The following is a 17473-nucleotide window of genomic DNA, read 5'->3' as shown; positions in this document are numbered from 1 at the left end:
TAATAACGTCTATTCAACTATGGTAGGCACATCTGCCAAACCCATGGCTGCACGCTTCAACAGCTATTCAACTGTGGTAGGCTCATTTGCTAATCACATGGCTGCACACAGTAACGGCTATTCAGCTACGGTAGGCACATCTGCCACACCCATGGCTGCACACAATAACGTCTATTCAAATATGATAGGCACATCTGCCAACACATGGCAGCAAACTCAGTCACACGCTGTCCTTTTTCTTGCAGGCTAAGCTCTCTCATAACAGAAGGGAGTGGCAATGCACCGGAGGAGGACCGGTTGTGAACCACCAGCTGACCAGCCTGTCCCTCAGCCGGCCAGTGGCAGCGCCGCGCCAGTCTAGGAGGAAGAGCATGCCGGCTCCTCACCGCCTGTGTGTCCCGAGGATGACACATCAGCAACTGGGGCCAGTCCATGCCTGGAGGGAGCAGAATGTTAGGCTCTGATGAGGGTGAAGCTCCTGGACCCAGTGGTCGGCAGCAACGTCATGGGTGTAGGGAAGCTCAGGAGCCATCTCAACGGTGGGTGAGTAGCGGCAATAGTTATGTGCTACAGGACTCAGATGAGGACTTCGATATAACGGCCATGAATACACAGTCATTGAGCATACACACTGATCTGATGGGTGCAATGGCTAGGGTGGCAGGCAGCATGGATGATCTGGCTAGGAGTGTGCAGGAGTCCGCAGCTAGCACAGCTGTCATCCTTGTGCAAACCCTTAAACCCATCCTTGCCTCGTTGAAGAAGATGGTTGAACTGCAGGGCGAACGTGCGGAACCAGAGGCCATGTCATGTGCAATGGGTGAGGAGGCAGGATGCATTGCAGCATAGACTGATTCAATGCAATGGCTTAGTGCTGCAACTGTGTCATTGCTTGGTGCCATCCATTCTCAGACTGGTCTCATGCAGTCTCAGATAGATGTCATGCAATCGCTGACTGCTGCCATCCTCACTGGGTCACCCACAGTCCACTGTGCTCCAGCAGATTGCTCTGGCTGCTACGGTTCTGCCCTGGGGGAGTGGCAGTGTGATGGTCGAGCAGGATGGTGCTGTCCCCTCTCAGGTTGGCAGCATTCCTCCTCCCACCACTGCCACTGCCCCATTGCACTTGTCAAGGCCTGCAACACAGGCAGCCCAGTCTGCTGCTGCCCATGCAGATTTGGTGCAGTCTGCAGCCGGGCCTTCCAGACCCAGAGGTGGTCGGAGACGTCCTCCAAGGCAAACTCTGGATCCAGCTTTCATCACCTTCTGCCAGCCTTGCTGTGGCCACTGGTGCCACATTAGGAGGAGCAGTAAAGTGGGAAGGGAGGAAGTATGCAGAGAATGCAGGTCACCCTCGAAGGCCCAAAGGTAGAATGTGTTAATAAATCGGTGGAATGTTTGTGGAGAAATTTCGAGGTTGTTGATATTATATTTTTTTACTGTTTTGCCGTTAATCTCCATGTTGTGAGTACGAGTTTTGTTAGATCATGAATTGATGGGTTTGTTTCTAATTGTCGGTCCTGCATAAATGACAGAGTTCTTAACATAAATATTTTTTATTGTTAATTTACATCTTTCCTGATTTGACTTATTGCAGCTTTGCCCGGAAATAGCGGGTGCGGGATGCTTTCAATAATGTGCTTCTTCATTCCAGAAGCCATCTTCTCAGTAAGGGTTAGAATCGGTGTTGTATGAGCCATTCACGGACGGCCCTTGCAGTGGCAACATTTTGCGCCTCCCTCCAACATTGGTGCTGCTGAACCTCCTCTTCATCCTCATCCTCCTCCAATGTTGCACCAATCCCTGGTAACAATGGCTTGATCCTCATGAGTGCAATGTTATGAAGCATGCAGCTCACAACAATGAAGAGGGAGACACCGGAACCATTGTTGCAAGATCATCTGCTCTATGAGGTTTCTGGTGGCGCTATGGCTCTCATTGTATTGCAGCACGGCTGGCGTGTTGGTGTTATAGAGCGGCGCCATCAGCCAGGTGCAGAGTGCATAACACTTGTCCACGAGGATATATCCAATAGTTTGATGCGGTGGTTGGAAAAGGTCTGCACCACCGGTCTCCACAGGATATAAGCATTGTGGCTGCTTCCAGGATAGCATGCACTGCTGGCGAATATGAGCAGTCTGTGGACATTCAGAGAGTGGAAGCCCTTGTTTTTTCAGAAGACCTCTGCATTTCCATGAGGTGTCCATAATGCCACAGACGTGCAGTCAATGGCGCCCTGAACCATGGGGAAGCCCTTGATCCTACCAAAGCCACATGCGCATTCATGCTGTTTGTCCTGTGCCATGGGGAGAGATGTACTGGCGTCTCCATTTCTACAAAGCTTTTGTCACCTCCCAGGTGCAACAACGAAGAGTGAACTGGGACGTATTCACGAAGTCCCCAGTAGAAGCCTGAAAATAACCGCTGGATTGAAATTCAGAGCAACTGTCACCTTCACTGCCACCGAAAGTAACGTCCTGGTTTGAGCTGAGGCTGCAGATCTGGTTGCAGCAGGTGGCAGAGCTCAGTGACCACCTCCTTGCTGGAGCGCAGCCTTTGGAAACACTGCTCCTCAGACAAATGGATATAGGAGGAGAATTGCTCGCTGAATACACTGGGAGGGTGTGATCTCCTGTGCAGAGGCCTGTTGGCCCTCCTCCTTCTGGCCACGTTTGCCACTGTCTCTCTGAGCCTCTGCTGCCTCAGGAGATGAAGCTGAACGACGACCCCCCAAATTAGTGCAGCACCATCGAAGCTTCAAAATATCGTTAGAAGGAAGGTGAAATAAAAATGAACCTGCAAAGTGGTTCAGGACCCAAAACTCCTTCCGTCAGCATCGAAACTCTCTGGACGTCTCTCTCCCTCTCAATCTGAGTGTACCAAAAATTTGGCCGACAAGAAAAGGCAGGGAGCAGCAGCCTTTAAATAGCATTCTGCTCTACCTGTCGTTCCCAGTGGCAGGCGGAAAGGCACGGGACACAACTCAATATCCGGTCTGGGGCATGATATAATGATCTGCGGGTGCAGGAGATGGTGGCGGTAGTCTTTAGTGCCGTTGCAAAACAACTGGCCATTTTCATGAGCGGCGCTAAAGTAGCCGCGCTCGGGCGCTATGTATCCAGCGTCAAGTTGGCGCCCCCAGAAGGCACTAATGGGAGGTGCTAACCAACCCACTTTTCCCCTGCATGTTTAACTGTGTTTCTCTCTTTGTCATTACCGATCCCATCCGCTGTCAGCTGTTGATTCTGAAGTTGATATCGTGTTACCAAGTTTCACATTTTCTATATTCAACTCCAGCAAATTTATTGGAGTTGCCACTTTATTTAACGAATTTCAGTCGACTATCTACACTGAATATTTGCATCAGATCAGAAGAATGCTGTCTTGGCTTAGGAGACTTTTCACCTAATGTTGAAATGTTAATGACCTGAAACTAAAGCTGTTTCTCTCTCTCCACAGATGTTGCCTGACCTGCTGATTATTTCCATAAATTTCTCTTTTAATTTCTGCTTTCCAGTAACCGCAGTATTTTGCCTTTGTTTTCACCTAATGCTCGGTATTGTTGCTTACAGATTCACAGGAACAAATCTTGGCAGATCACATCCACATCTTTAAATGCCTGAAATATCCGTTAATCACTCAGTTCCAGTCAATGTCTCCTTTCCCACCCTCTCCAGTTCTGCATTAGTGGCACTGCTTCTGAAGGTTAAAGTAGGGTTACACGGATAATTTATACTCTCATAAAATGTTCATTCAGCCCGATTTCAATACATTTATTTCCAATCATTGAGTTGAATTCACCATTGGATCCCATGCCCGTCTGGCACGGTCCAGTGGATTTCTCAGTGTGACCCAGAGTTATTTTCTATTCTTGCTGCACTTCAGGATAAACAATTCCAGCTGATTGTAACTGAAAGTCTGAGCATAAGAACATCCTTTGATGTCTTCTTGTCTAATATTGTATGCACAAGTTGGAAACAACAGTTGAATAAGTACAAGGAAAATTCTCTTCCATTTTTGGTTCAGATATTTTGCAAAAGCATTCGGTGGCACTTTGTCTGAGGGATAAGCTGCCTGATTCGGATGCTGATAAATGCATTTAGTGGGAATTTACCTGGTCAATCATCACTGTTTACTTCAATTCAGAATCCATTATTTGCAAAGTTAATTGGTAAATCTTCCTTTCAATGAGCTACAATTGTGAACAAAAATGCAGTAATCTCAATCTTCAAAACACATCTGACAGCCCATTTATATCATTATATAACTGCACTGTACTTGTATGTATTATCTTAGCAATGTCATATTACATCCGTACATTTTACATACAATTGCCTGTAATTATTGAATGGCAAGTTTGCAGTTTCTGTATTTTACATTTGCATTCATTTTCAGTTCTCAATATAATGGATATTCTAACCAGGAGCAGGAATCCAAGCGGGATTTTGCGGTCCCCTAACATGGGGGCACATAAGCGAATTGCAAAACTCCAAATGCTGACTGATCCCGGGACACAAAGGCTTCCTGAGAGGTTCTGGCCCTTTGTGTCCCTGGTACCTCGGGCGGTGCTTTTGTCTGCTGGGCTAAATTTAGATTGATCATGTTAGCTCTCCTTGATCAAACATCTGTTACTTTTATGTTGTATTTATTCCCATTTGAGTCAACAAATTTTTCCAATTATACTTACATTAAACGCTGTATTCAGCTCCACAGGTCAAATAATTAGGTTATATCATTGAATGTCGGTAATGAGTTGCAGATTTCAGCCCGAATTCCATCAAACTGCTGATTTTGCTCCCAGCCTGATGTACAACTTCTGTTTATTTCCATTCCTCACAGTTAACTTAGTGACCATTGTGGTACTGTCTCGGGGAAAGTGCGGTCTCTCCAAATGTGTGACTCGCTACCTGGTGGCCATGGCAGCGGCGGATCTACTGGTCGTTATCATTGACCTGATATTGAGGCACATTCCGATTGTATATTGGGAAGAGTTTAATTTCGTGGGGTCCATACCCTTGTGTAATATCCACGCCGTCCTGCTGTTTGCAGCCACAGACTGTTCTGTCTGGTTCACCGTCACTTTCACCTTTGATCGATTTCTGGCCATTTGTTGCCAGAAGCTGAAAACTAAATATTGCACCGAGAAAACGGCGGCTGTGGTTCTGGGAACAGTGACTGTGATGAGCGGTTTAAAGAACATTTTCTGGTATTTTATGTACACAGGTCGGTATTTGCTTGCGAACAGCCCCTGGTTTTGTGATGTCACAGGTGATGTTCTGTTTTCACGGGTCTGGGGAACAATCGAGTTCCTTCATTATATTCTCACACCGGGGGTCCCATTTGTGGTGATTCTGCTGCTGAATGCTGTCACCGTCAGACACATTTTAGTGGCCAGCAGAGCCCGCAGGAGACTCCGGGGTCCCAGCAGTGGGGAGAGTCCCAGAGACCCAGAGATGGAGAGCCGCAGGAAATCCATCATTTTACTGCTTGTTATCTCCAGTAATTTCATCCTGTTATGGGCAATGTTTATGGTGTATTCTATATGGTACCGGATGTTCTGGATGGGGTATCAATCTGTAATTCTACCTAATTATGTACAGGAACTGGGGTTCATGCTGCAGCTGCTGAGTTGCTGCACAAACACGGGAATTTATGCCGTGACCCAGACTAAGTTCAGAGAGCAGTTGAAGAATGTGGGAAAATATCCCTTTACTCTGATTGTAAAATTCATTAAAGGATGAGAAGAAACGGAGATTTTGTAGCCCGAGAGTTGAGAATTCACTGGGCCTGATATTGTGGTGCCCATCAAAAAGATGGCGGCTCCGTGGCGCCGCAGAAAGATGGTGGATGCGTGGCACCCACAAAGATGGTGGCACCCACGCCCCTTACAAATATGTCGGCTCTGCGGCACAGCATAAAATTGGCAGCTGAGGTGCACCGCAGAAAAATGTATGCTCTGGGTCTCCGCACAATGATGGCGGCTCCGGCGTCCCGTACAAAGATGGCGGCTCCGGTGCCCCGCATAAAGATGGTGGCCCCTGCAGCAAGCACAAAGAAGGCGACACCTGCGCCCAGCACAAATTTGGTGTGTCCGGGAACTGCACAAAAATTGCGGTTACGGGGCCCGGCACAAAGCTGGTGGCTCCAGGGTCCATACAAAGATAGCGACACCCAGGTCCAACACAAAGATGGCGGCACTGCGCCCAGTACAAAGATGGTGGCGCCGGGGCCCCGCACATAGTTGGCGGCTCCGAGGCCAGACACAAATATGGTGACAGCCGCGCCCGGCACACAGATGGCGGCACCCGTGGCCAGCACAAAGATGGCAGCTCCGTGGAACCGATCAAAGGTGGCGGCAGCCGCACTCCGCAAAAAGATGACTCCACTGGGGTACAGCACAAATATTGGGGCACCCGCGCCCCACAGAAAGATTTAGCCATAGTGGACTGCAAATAGCTACTTGAAGGTAAATCAGTGTCAGAGCAGTGGGAGCCATTCAAGGACAACATCCGATGGGTTCAGAGCAAACATGTGCCATTAAAGAAAAAAGGAGGGAATAACAAATGTAGCGTCCCCTGGATGTCTAGAGATATGCAGGATAGGATATCGAAAAAAAGGGAAGCGTATGACATATACCAATGGCGAAATGCTCCAGAATCTTTGGAGGAATACAGAAATTGCAGGAGTGCTATTGAAAATAATATTTGGACAGCCAAGAGCGAGCATGAAAAATTATTGGCAAGTAAAATCAAGGAAAACACAAAGATATTATATAAATATATTAAGAGTAAGTGGATAACCAAAAAAAGGGAATGGCCTATTAGGGATCATGACGGTAATCTGTGTGTTGGTATGGCTCTTAATGAATACTTTGCGTCTGTTTTCACAAACGAGAGGGGCGAAGCAGACATTGCTATGGCGGGGGAGGAGTGTGAAATATTAGATGAACTAAGCAAAGTGAGAGAGGATGTATTAAGGGGCTTAGCAGATTTAAAAGTGGATAAATCCCGAGGCACGGATGAAAATGATCCCAGGCTGTTAAACGAAGCCAAAGAGTAAATAGTTGTGGCCTTAACAATCATTTTTCAATCCTCTCTGGCTTCAGTTGTGGTGCCGGAGGACTGCAGGCCTGCTAATGTTTTATTTTAAATGGAAGAAAAGGAAAGATGGAGTAATTACAGGCCAGTCAGCCTAAGTGGTGGGAAAATTATTGGAAAGAATTCTGAAGGACAGGATAAATCAACATTTAGAAAGGCATGGGTTAATCAACGATATTCAGCACGGATTTGTTAAGGGATGGTCGTGTCTGACAAAAATGATTGAATTTTTTGAGGAGGTAACAAGGAGGGTAAATGAGTGTAGTTTGTTTGATTTAGTGTATAGAGACTTTAGCAAGGCTTTTGATAATTTTCCAGATGGCAGACTGGCCAGGAAGTTAAAAGTCCATGCGATCCAAAACTGGCTCGGAGACCAGAGGGTAATGGCTGATGCATGTTATTGTGACTGCAAGGCTGTTTCCAGTGGGGTTCCGCAGGTCTCATTACTACGTCCCTTGTTTTTTGTGGTATATATCAACGATGTTGACTTGAATATAAGGGTTATGCTTAAGAAGTTTGGAGATGATATTAAAATCGGCTTTGTGGTTGATACTGAAGTAGGAAGCTGTGGACTGCAGCAAGATTTTAATACATTGGTCAGGGGGGCAGAACAGTGGCAAATGGAATTCTATCCGGAGAAGTGTGAGTAATGCATTTGGGGAAGGCTAACAAGGACAGGGAATATATATTAAATGGTAGGACACTGTGTAATGTAGTGGAACAAAGGGACCTTGGAGTATATGTCGCCAGATCCCTGAAGGGAGCAGGCCAGGTAGATAAGGTTGCTAAGAAGGCATACAGAATGCTTGCCTGTATTAGCCGTGGCATAGAATACAAGAGCAGGGGTTTATGCTTCAACTGTATAAAACACGAGTTAGGCCTCAGCTAGAGTACTGCATTTGTTCTGGTCACCACTTTTCAGGAAATATGTGACTGCACTAGAGAGGATTCAAAGGAGATTTACAAGGATTTTGCCGAGAGTAGAGGTTCTTAGCCTATATTTCCTAAGGAGGCTGAAGGGAAGCAACCTGTCACGCCGGATCCTCTCTAACTTTTACTGCTGCACAATAGAGAGCATCCTGACGAACGGTATCACAGTGTGGTATAGCAGCTGTACCTCCTATGAATGGAAAACCCTGCAGCGGGTAGTCAAAACTGCTTAACGCATTACCGGCACCCAGCTACCGACCATTGAGAACATCTACCAGAAGCGCTGTCTACGGAGGTCACTGACCATCATCAAAGACCGTACCCACTGTGGTAAACCACTGTTACCGTTCACAACCGTTCACTATTGTTACACTGTTGTTATCACTGTTTACACTGTTGTTATCGATACACAAGGTTACCTCTTGCCATGCACACTGCTATACCTGGGCTTACCTCAGCTGACTCCGCCCATGGCTCCGCCTGCTTGCCCAGGTATAAAGGTGACCGCTTGGCTAGTATTCTCCCTTATTGGAACCGATCGCCCACGAGGGTGGGCTCTGTTATTTAGCCAATAAAAACCTATAGTTACTATCTTAACGTCGCTTTTCATTGGATGAATTGATAGGTATATCAGTTTTATTGGCTAAATTTTGAAATGAGTGGATCGGAGCAGCCAAATGACCAGCCAAACGGCCAGCTACAACAGCCACAGCAGCCGGCCTGACTGCGAGCCCTCCGACCGCCGTACCTGGATCTAAACCCACAGGTAGCGAACTCAGCCCTCGACTTCGAACACTGGCTGAGCTGTTTCGAATCCTACCTGGGAGAATCTGGCGTGCCTCCGGGATCCAAACTAAGAGTTCTGACCGCCCAGGTGAGCCCTAAAGTATTTGCATTCATCCGGGACCGTGCTACATACGAGGACGCCCTCCACCTGCTGAAAGAGCAGTACCAGAGCCCTGTAAATTCTATGTATGCCAGACGTCTCCTAAGATCCCACTCGCAACAGCCAGGAGAGTCTGTAGATGAATTTTTACGGGCGCTACAAACACTCGGCAGGGACTGTGGCTTTAAAGCTGTAACGGCTGCAGAAAATACTGAAGGGAACATCCGCGATGCCTTCGTGAAAGGCCTTCGGTCCGACTGCTCACGGCAAAGACTGCTCGAATCAAAGGACCTCGACTTGAATAGAACTGCAGCCCTCGCTCGCTCTCTGGAAGTGGCCCATCGGGACCTCGAGGCGTACTCCAGGTACTGTGCTGCGCGACCCTGGGACTCGGGCCCGACTCCGGCCGCAATTCCCCTCGCACTGCCACCCCTGGGACCCACCACGGCGTCGGTGTCCCGGAATCGATCGGGACCGCCACCCCCGGGACCCGCTGTGGCAGCGGACCTCCGCGATCGGGCCGCCAGCTGCTTCTTCTGTGGCCAGGCGAGACACCAAAGGGCGCGCTGCCCTGCAAGGAACGCGACCTGCTCCAGCTGTAAAAAGAAAGGCCACTTTGTAAACGCCTGCAGGGGGAAAGCCACAGACGCCAGCATTGCCTCATGTGAGTTGTGCGGGCGGCCATCGTTGATCAAGGCCACAGACGCCAGCATTGCCTCAGGTGGGTCGTGGGGGCAGCCATCTTTGATCAAGGCCACAGACGCCAGCATTGCCTCATGTGAGTTGTGGGGGCGGCCATCTTCTCCGCCATTTTGTCCAACTTCGTGGGTACCCGCGTCATGGGCGCCGCCATTTTGTTCGCCACACTCGGCCGCCGTTCTGTCTCCAGACCCGATCACCGCCTCGCCTGCAGACTACAGCAGCTCGCTCAGCCATACACTGGCCTCCGTCACGCTTGACCAAGCTCTCCCGCATCATCTGCCCAAGTCCATGATGGACATCGAAGTAAACGGCCACGCCACGTTCTGCCTGTTCGACAGCGGAAGCACGGAGAGTTTTATTCATCCAGACATGGTGAGCTGCTATTCCCTCACTGTCCGGCCAGCGCGCCAGCGGATCTCGATGGCGGCGAAGTCCCATTCAACAGACATTAGCGGCTACTGTGTAGTGACCCTGTTGGTTAGGGGCACGGAATATAAAAATTTTAAACTTCTCGTCCTGCCCCAGCTCTGCGCTGCCATCCTACTAGGGCTGGATTTCCAATGCCACCTTCAAAGTGTCACTTTGGCGTACGGTGGACCCCTCCCCCCACTCACAGTCTACAACCAGCAAATTGTAAACCGCCCACCACGTACCACCTGCGGCCTCTCCTCCCTCAAAGTCCCGCCCCCTCCTTGTTCGCTAACGTCACCCGTGACTGTAAACCTGTCGCTACCAAGAGCAGGCGGTACAGCGCCGGGGACAGAGCTTTTATTAGCTCTGAGGTGCAGCGACTCCTGAAGGAGGGCATCATCGAGGGGAGCACCAGCCACTGGCGTGCCCAGGTCATAGTCGTTAAGACCGGTGATAAACACCGCCTGGTCATCGACTACAGCCAAACCATTAACCGGTACACCCAACTGGACGCATACCCCCTTCCCCGCATATCTGATATGGTCAACCAGATTGCACAGTACCGGGTATTCTCCACCATCGACCTCAAGTCAGCCTATCACCAACTCCCTATCCGCCCTGAGGACCGCCAGTATACCGCCTTCAAGGCGAACGGCCGCCTCTACCACTTCCTTAGGGTTCCCTTCGGCGTCACCAATGGAGTCTCGGTCTTCCAAAGGGAGATGGACCGGATGGTCGACCAGAACGCGCTTCAGGCCACGTTCCCTTATGTAGATAACGTCACCATCTGCGGCCGCGACCAGCAGGACCATGATGTTAATCTGCAGAAATTCCTCCGTACGGCCCAACGGCTGAATCTCACTTACAATAAGGATAAATGTGTGTTTAATACCGCGCGCCTGGCCATCCTTGGCTGCGTAGTAGAGAACGGAGTCATCGGCCCCGACCCCGAAAGAATGCGCCCCCTCATGGAGCTTCCCCTCCCCCACTGTCCAAAGACGCTGAAGAGAACCCTGGGGCTCTTCGCTTACTATGCCCAATGGGTGCCGAATTATGCAGACAAAGCCAGACCCCTCATGAAGTCCACCTCCTTCCCGCTGACAGCAGAAGCAGGCGCAGCCTACTCCCTCATAAAAGGAGACATTGTGAAGGCCACAATGCATGCTGTGGATGAGTCCATCCCTTTCCTAGTGGAGAGCGATGCCTCCGACTTCGCCCTAGCGGCAACCCTTAACCAGGCGGGGAGACCTGTTGCCTTCTTCTCAAGGACCCTCCAGGGCCCTGAGATCCGACACGCGTCTGTCGAGAAGGAGGCCCAGGTGGTTGTGGAGGCGGTACGACGCTGGAGTCATTACCTGGCAGGCAAACGATTTACCCTCCTCACCGACCAGCGTTCGGTTGCTTTTATGTTTAATAACAAGCTGAAGGGCAAAATCAAGAACGACAAGATCTTGAGGTGGAGAATTGAGCTCTCCACCTACGATTACGATATCTTGTACCGGCCTGGTTAACTCAACGACCCCCCGGATGCTCTATCACTAAGTACTTGCGCAAACGCGCAAGTTGATAGACTACGGACCCTCCACAACGACCTCTGCCACCCCGGGGTCACCAGACTTTACCACTTCATTAAGGCCGGCAACCTGCCCTACTCCATCGAGGAGGTCAGGACCATAACCAGGAACTGCCAAACCTGTGCCGAATGCAAACCGCATTTCTATAGGCCGGACAGAGCAAGCCTGATCAAGGCCACCCGCCCCTTCGAGCGCTTGAGCATCGATTTTAAGGGGCCCCTCCCGTCCTCTGACCGTGATGTGTACTTCCTCAACATTATTGACGAGTACTCCCGTTTCCCCTTTGCCATCCCCTGCCCAGACATGACCAGTACCACGGTCATCAAATGCCTGAACGACCTGTTCGCCTTGTTCGTGTTCCCGAACTATATACATAGCGACCGGGGCGCACACTTCATGAGCGAGGAACTTCGCCAGTTCCTGCTCGCGAGAGGTATTGCTGCGAGCAGGACCACCAGCTACAACCCCCGGGGGAACGGCCAGGTGGAAAGAGAAAATGCGACAGTTTGGAAGGCCGTCCTCTTAGCCCTAAAGTCTAAGGGCCTTCCAATCTCTCGCTGGCAGGAAGTCCTCCCGGCAGCAGTCCATTCCATCCAGTCACTGCTTTGCACTGCCATTAACGCCACCCCCCATGAACGAATGTTTGTTTTCCCCAGGAAGTCGACTACGGGAACCTCGCTACCAACATGGCTGACTTCTCCGGGGCCCGTCTTGCTGCGGAAGCATGTGAGGGCCCATAAAATGGACCCCCTGGTCGAGAGAGTGGACCTCCTGCACGCCAACCCCCAGTACGCCTATGTGGCTTACCCAGACGGGCGGGAGGACACTGTCTCCTTGCGAGACCTCGCACCCTCGGGCACCCCCGAGATACCACCGATACCCCCCACCACTCCCCCAAATCCAGCTCCTGTAGACGGCATGCCAGAACCCCAGGAGCCTTCGTCGACCACGCAGACACCAGCATTACCATCGGTTCCTGCACCACCGCTGCCGCTGCTGCGCCGATCAGAAAGGCTTACGAGGCCTCCTGAGAGACTGACCTACACGAACTGGTAGTACACTTCACCCCGCCGGACTCAATTTTAAACAAGGGGTGAATGTGGTAAACCACTGTTACCGTTCACAACCGTTCACTATTGTTACACTGTTGTTATCACTGTTTACACTGTTGTTATCGATACACAAGGTGACCTCTTGCCATGCACACTGCTATACCTGGGCTTACCTCAGCTGACTCCGCCCATGGCTCCGCCTGCTTGCCCAGGTATAAAGGTGACCGCTTGGCTAGTATTCTCCCTTGTTGGAACCGATAGCCCACGAGGGTGGGCTCTGTTATTTAGCCAATAAAAACCTATAGTTACTATCTTAACTCGTCGCTTTTCATGGACTGAATTGATAGGTATATCACCCACCCCAGCTACAGTTTGTTCACCCCCCGCCATCTGGGAGACGCTACAGATGCATTCGCACTCGCACGACCAGATTTAGGAACAGATTCTTTCCCAGGGCTGTCATCCTACTGAACTCTGCTAATAAACTCTAAAGCCTGCACATCTGTCAATGCACTTTATTATATTTATGTTTATGTTACAAGCCAAATGTATGTTAAATGTCTTAATCAAAATGTACACTCTCGGGAGCTGCAAACTTACATTTCGTTGCACTGCACTTGTGCACTAACAATGACAATAAAGTTGATTATTATTAAGACAGGATATGCTGCGTCTGTTTTCCTTGGAGCAGAGGGGGCTGAGGGGAGGTATTATTGAGGTGTATAACATTATGAGGGGCTTAGAAAAATTTAATAGATATGACTTATTTCCTTTCGCAGAGTGGTCAAAAACCATGGGGCACAGATTTAACATAATTGGGGCAAGGTTTAGAGGGTTTTTGAGGTACAATTTCTTCAGCCAGAGGGTTGTGGTGTTGGAACTCACTGCCTGAAAGGGTGGAAGCGGCAGGAACACTAACCTTATTTAAAAAGTACTTGGATGTGCACTTGGGATGCTCTAACCTGCAGGGACCAAGAGCTGGGAAGTGGGAATAGGCTGGATAGCTCTTTGTTGGCTGGCGCTGAAACGATGGGTTGAAATGGCCAACATCCGTGCTGTAAATTTCTATGATTCTATGATTTTATGATTCTAGATGGCGGCAGCCGTGCCATGCACAAAGATGGTGGCTCTGCAACCCAGCACCAAAATGGCAGCACATAGGCCCCGCTCAAAGATGGCATCTCTGGGGAAACACACAAAGATGGCGGCTCTGAGGACACGCAAAAAGGTGGCGGATCTGGGGACCCGCACAAAGATGGCGGCATCCGCGCTCTGCAAAAAGATGGTGCCTCTGGCTTCCGTCAAAAATATTGCGCCTCTGACGCCAAGCACATAGGTAGCAGCTCTGGTGGGCCGCAGAAATGATGGTGGATCGGAGGCCCAGCACAAAGATGGGGGTTCAGGGTCATAGCATAAAAATTGAGGCACCCGTTCCCCGCACAAAGATGGCAGCTACGATGCACCGCACAAATATGGGGGCTCTGGGGTCACGCACAAAATTGATAGATGTGAGGCCCCTCACTTAGATTGCAGCTCTTGGGCATCGCATAAAGATGGCGGCACCCGGGCCCCAAAAAAAGATGTCAGCTCTGGGACCCTGCACAAAATGGCTACACCCACGCCCCGCACAAAGATTGCAACATCCTCACCCAGCACAAAGATGGCGGCTCTGGGATACTGCTCAAAGATGGCGGCTCTGGGGACCCAAACGGAAATACAGGATTTGGGGAAGCACAAAAAGAAGGCTGCTTTGGAGACCCGCACAAAAATGGCGACTCTGGCATAATGCACAAAGATGTCAGCTCTGGCGCCACTCACAAAGATGGCGTCTCTGGCACCCTCCAGCACCCAGCATAAAGTGTCAGGCAATTGCATTATTTAAAAAAAAGGAAGCTCTTTTTCTTCCGTTTCTATTTTTAACAGATATGTTTTGGCTTGGTGGTAATCTCATTAAAGATGTTGTATCATGTTAAAACTATGTCACAAGTGGTGCAGGGGAATTGGACCCCCTCCATTTTTGAATTATTGTACAAATCATGTTTTCTACCGATAGATGCCTACCGCGTACTGCGATTCTCTCTGGTTAAGGGGGATGGAGGTGTCGAGGGATCAGAGATACATATAGATAAGTATAAGGGAAGGATGTTTGTGGGGGTCAGAAATTATTGCTCACCTTTAAACAGGATACTACAAGCAAGTTTTAGTATCCAAGGGCAGACTGTAAGGTTCGCAAAATTTTGGAAAATTTCTGCAGCCGCCGAAGATTATTTGATTAAAGAAAACCTGGTTGGAATGTACCTTAAAAATCCAGGGCATCAAAAATGGCTGTCAGGCCTCGTGGCAGAAGAAATGACAGCCTGTCTGAACATCTCCCATAACTGGCTGAAGTACTTGAGGTACTTAAACTGTCAATCAACTGTGGTTTAGGAAGTTCAACATGGAACAAAAGGATTGTTTGTTTACACCAGCCATCTACATAGTTGACTCAAGGGCTTAAGCACTTGAAGCTGTCAATCAGCTGCGGTTGGGCGGCGACCACAGGACAATGGATTGTCTACAAAGCACTTGAGTATGGTTGACTGAACACTTAAGGATTTATTTGCCCTGCACTTGAGAAATGAGTGGGACATTTTAAACTGAGCACAAGCCAGTTAAACAAATGGAAAACATATTCAAACACATTACAGTCAATGGGGACAGATCGGTCCCTTTTGTATAGCCCAGAAACATTCAGATTTGGGCGCGAAGATAATGGCTACCAATGGGGTATAAAGATAGCCCCTCAGGAAGCCATTCTCTCTCTCTCTGCCGCCTTGCCTCTGATGCCCTCCCTACAAGAGGAACAGATCAGCAGCCAGCCCAAAGAAGTGGAATACCAGCAGTTACTTTTGAATTACTGGGGTATCTCTACTTTGGGGCAGTGAAGAATCTAAGACAGGCCGCAGGGGCATGGAGCAGGCGTTCACTGGTAAGCATAGATTTTCTGGCTCATTACAAGGCAACCTAGATAGGTAAAAGGGGTGTGAATTAAAGGGGAATATTGTTAAATTGTAATTTTAGTCAATTTTCGCTCGATGTGTCTGTTTCTCCGCCCCGTTAAGCAAAGGTGTGCTGTATTAAGTAAAGGTGTGCTGTATTAAGCAATGTTGTGCTGTATTAAGGAAAGGTGTGCTGTATTAAGCAAAGGTGTGCTGTATTAAGTAAAAGTGTGCTGTGTTCATAACTATTTTCACTGTACAGCAATCAATTATTTATTTCAATAAATACTGGTCTTCTTTGCACCCAACCACGAGACTCGTTTTGTCGCTACTGAAATAAGTCCGGCGGTCAGAACTAGAAAGGGAAGCGATTCAAAACCGCACGGGGCCTGGAGCAGCTCAGATACTTCTGACTGGCCAGACATAAACCCCAGGGGCACACCATAAACCCCCTTTTCTACAAAGACCATATATGGACAGTGGCCAAACGAACTTTTGATAAGAAAGGGGTTAAAACCTCGATACTCAAAGAACACCTTTTCACAGACTTACTGCGAGGACTAAGGAACAAACTTAAGATGACGTCATCTGTGTCCGAGTGGGTCCAGAGACGAAGGGGTGCGAGCTACTCATTAAAGCTATGGCCTAATAATAAGTATAATGCGCTGTATGCTTAATAAATCTTGAGCAATTCTCAAACATTCTGTCTGCTGCCTATTGGTGTCTTGTCCAAGAACTCAGAGATCATTAAGATCGAATTCTAATGCTCGCACAGATCTTGGTATCATCTGCAAATTTATAGATTGTGCCCCCAACACCTACATCCAGACCATTAATAAAAATATTAAAGAGCAACGGTCCCAACTCTGCCCAACGTTCTCCAAACAGATTCAATTCCACCAATAACTACTTTCTGCCTATGTCCTGCCAGCCAGTTCTGAATCCAGCTCAACATATTACCATTAATACCAGAGGCTTTGATATTGTAGAGAAGCTTCTTGTGCATTATCTTAAAAGCTTTTTGGAAATCTAAGCAGGCAATGTCTACTGGATTTCTCTCGTCCACCAACTTTGTAACTTCTTCAAAACATACAATTAGATTTGTAAGGCATGACCGCCATTTAATGAAGCCATGTTGGGTGTCCATAATATGCCCCTCTTTATCCAAGCATTCATGTAATGCATCCGAAATGATTCCTTCATGCATCTTGCATATTTCTGATATTAAACTAATGGGCCTATATTTACCCGGGTCTGACTTGTCACCTTTTTTAAAGATGTGGACTACATTAGCCTCCTTCCACTATAGAGGAACCATTCCAGAGCGCAGTGAGCTATTACAAGTACAGACTAGGGCTGGAACAGCACATGTCTCATCTCCCTGAGGACTCTCAAGTGGATATCATCCAGCCCGGCTGCACTATCTACTTTGAAGTTCTTAATTCTTTCTAAAACAATCTGTTCATCTATGTTAATACTGGTTTTGTTAGTAACATTATTAAATTCTAGTAGTTGAGCATCATTTTCAAGGGTGAAGACTTTGGCAATTCTCTGAAACTTCACAACAGAAAAAGCTTTTCACATTGCTTCCAGCGTTGGATACACTCCTTGATATTGGGTCAAAAGATCAGGATAATGAAACAGTTTGGGTGGAGATAAGGAATAATAAGGGGAAAAAAACACTAGTGGGCGTAGTCTATAGGCCTCCGAACTGTCGCATCTCGGTTGGATGGAGTATCAATCAGGAAATAGTTGAGGCTTGTAATAAGGGAACATCTATAATTATGGGGGATTTTAACTATCATATTAATTGGACAAATCAAATTGGGCAGGGCTGCCTTGA

General features: G+C 48.5%; 1 protein-coding gene across 1 annotated transcript in view; it reads left to right on the top strand.

Moving 5' to 3' along the window:
- The window catches only part of LOC147091382 (putative G protein-coupled receptor 139), a 44731-nt gene extending 38990 nt beyond the window's left edge, over positions 1–5741 (top strand). The window contains exon 2 of the mRNA XM_085976583.1: positions 4840–5741. Coding sequence (XP_085832709.1) covers positions 4840–5741 — 902 coding nt within the window. The remainder of the gene's footprint in view (positions 1–4839) is intronic.
- The last annotated feature ends 11732 nt before the right edge of the window (positions 5742–17473 follow it).

This window comes from Somniosus microcephalus, unplaced genomic scaffold (genome assembly GCF_052327205.1).
Source record: "Somniosus microcephalus isolate GS21.2 unplaced genomic scaffold, FLI_Smic_1.0 unresolved_chr3, whole genome shotgun sequence".
Classification (NCBI taxonomy): Eukaryota; Metazoa; Chordata; class Chondrichthyes; order Squaliformes; family Somniosidae; genus Somniosus; species Somniosus microcephalus.
The sequence above is the reverse complement of the archived record's forward strand: the minus strand, read 5'-3'. Positions and strand labels throughout refer to the sequence as shown.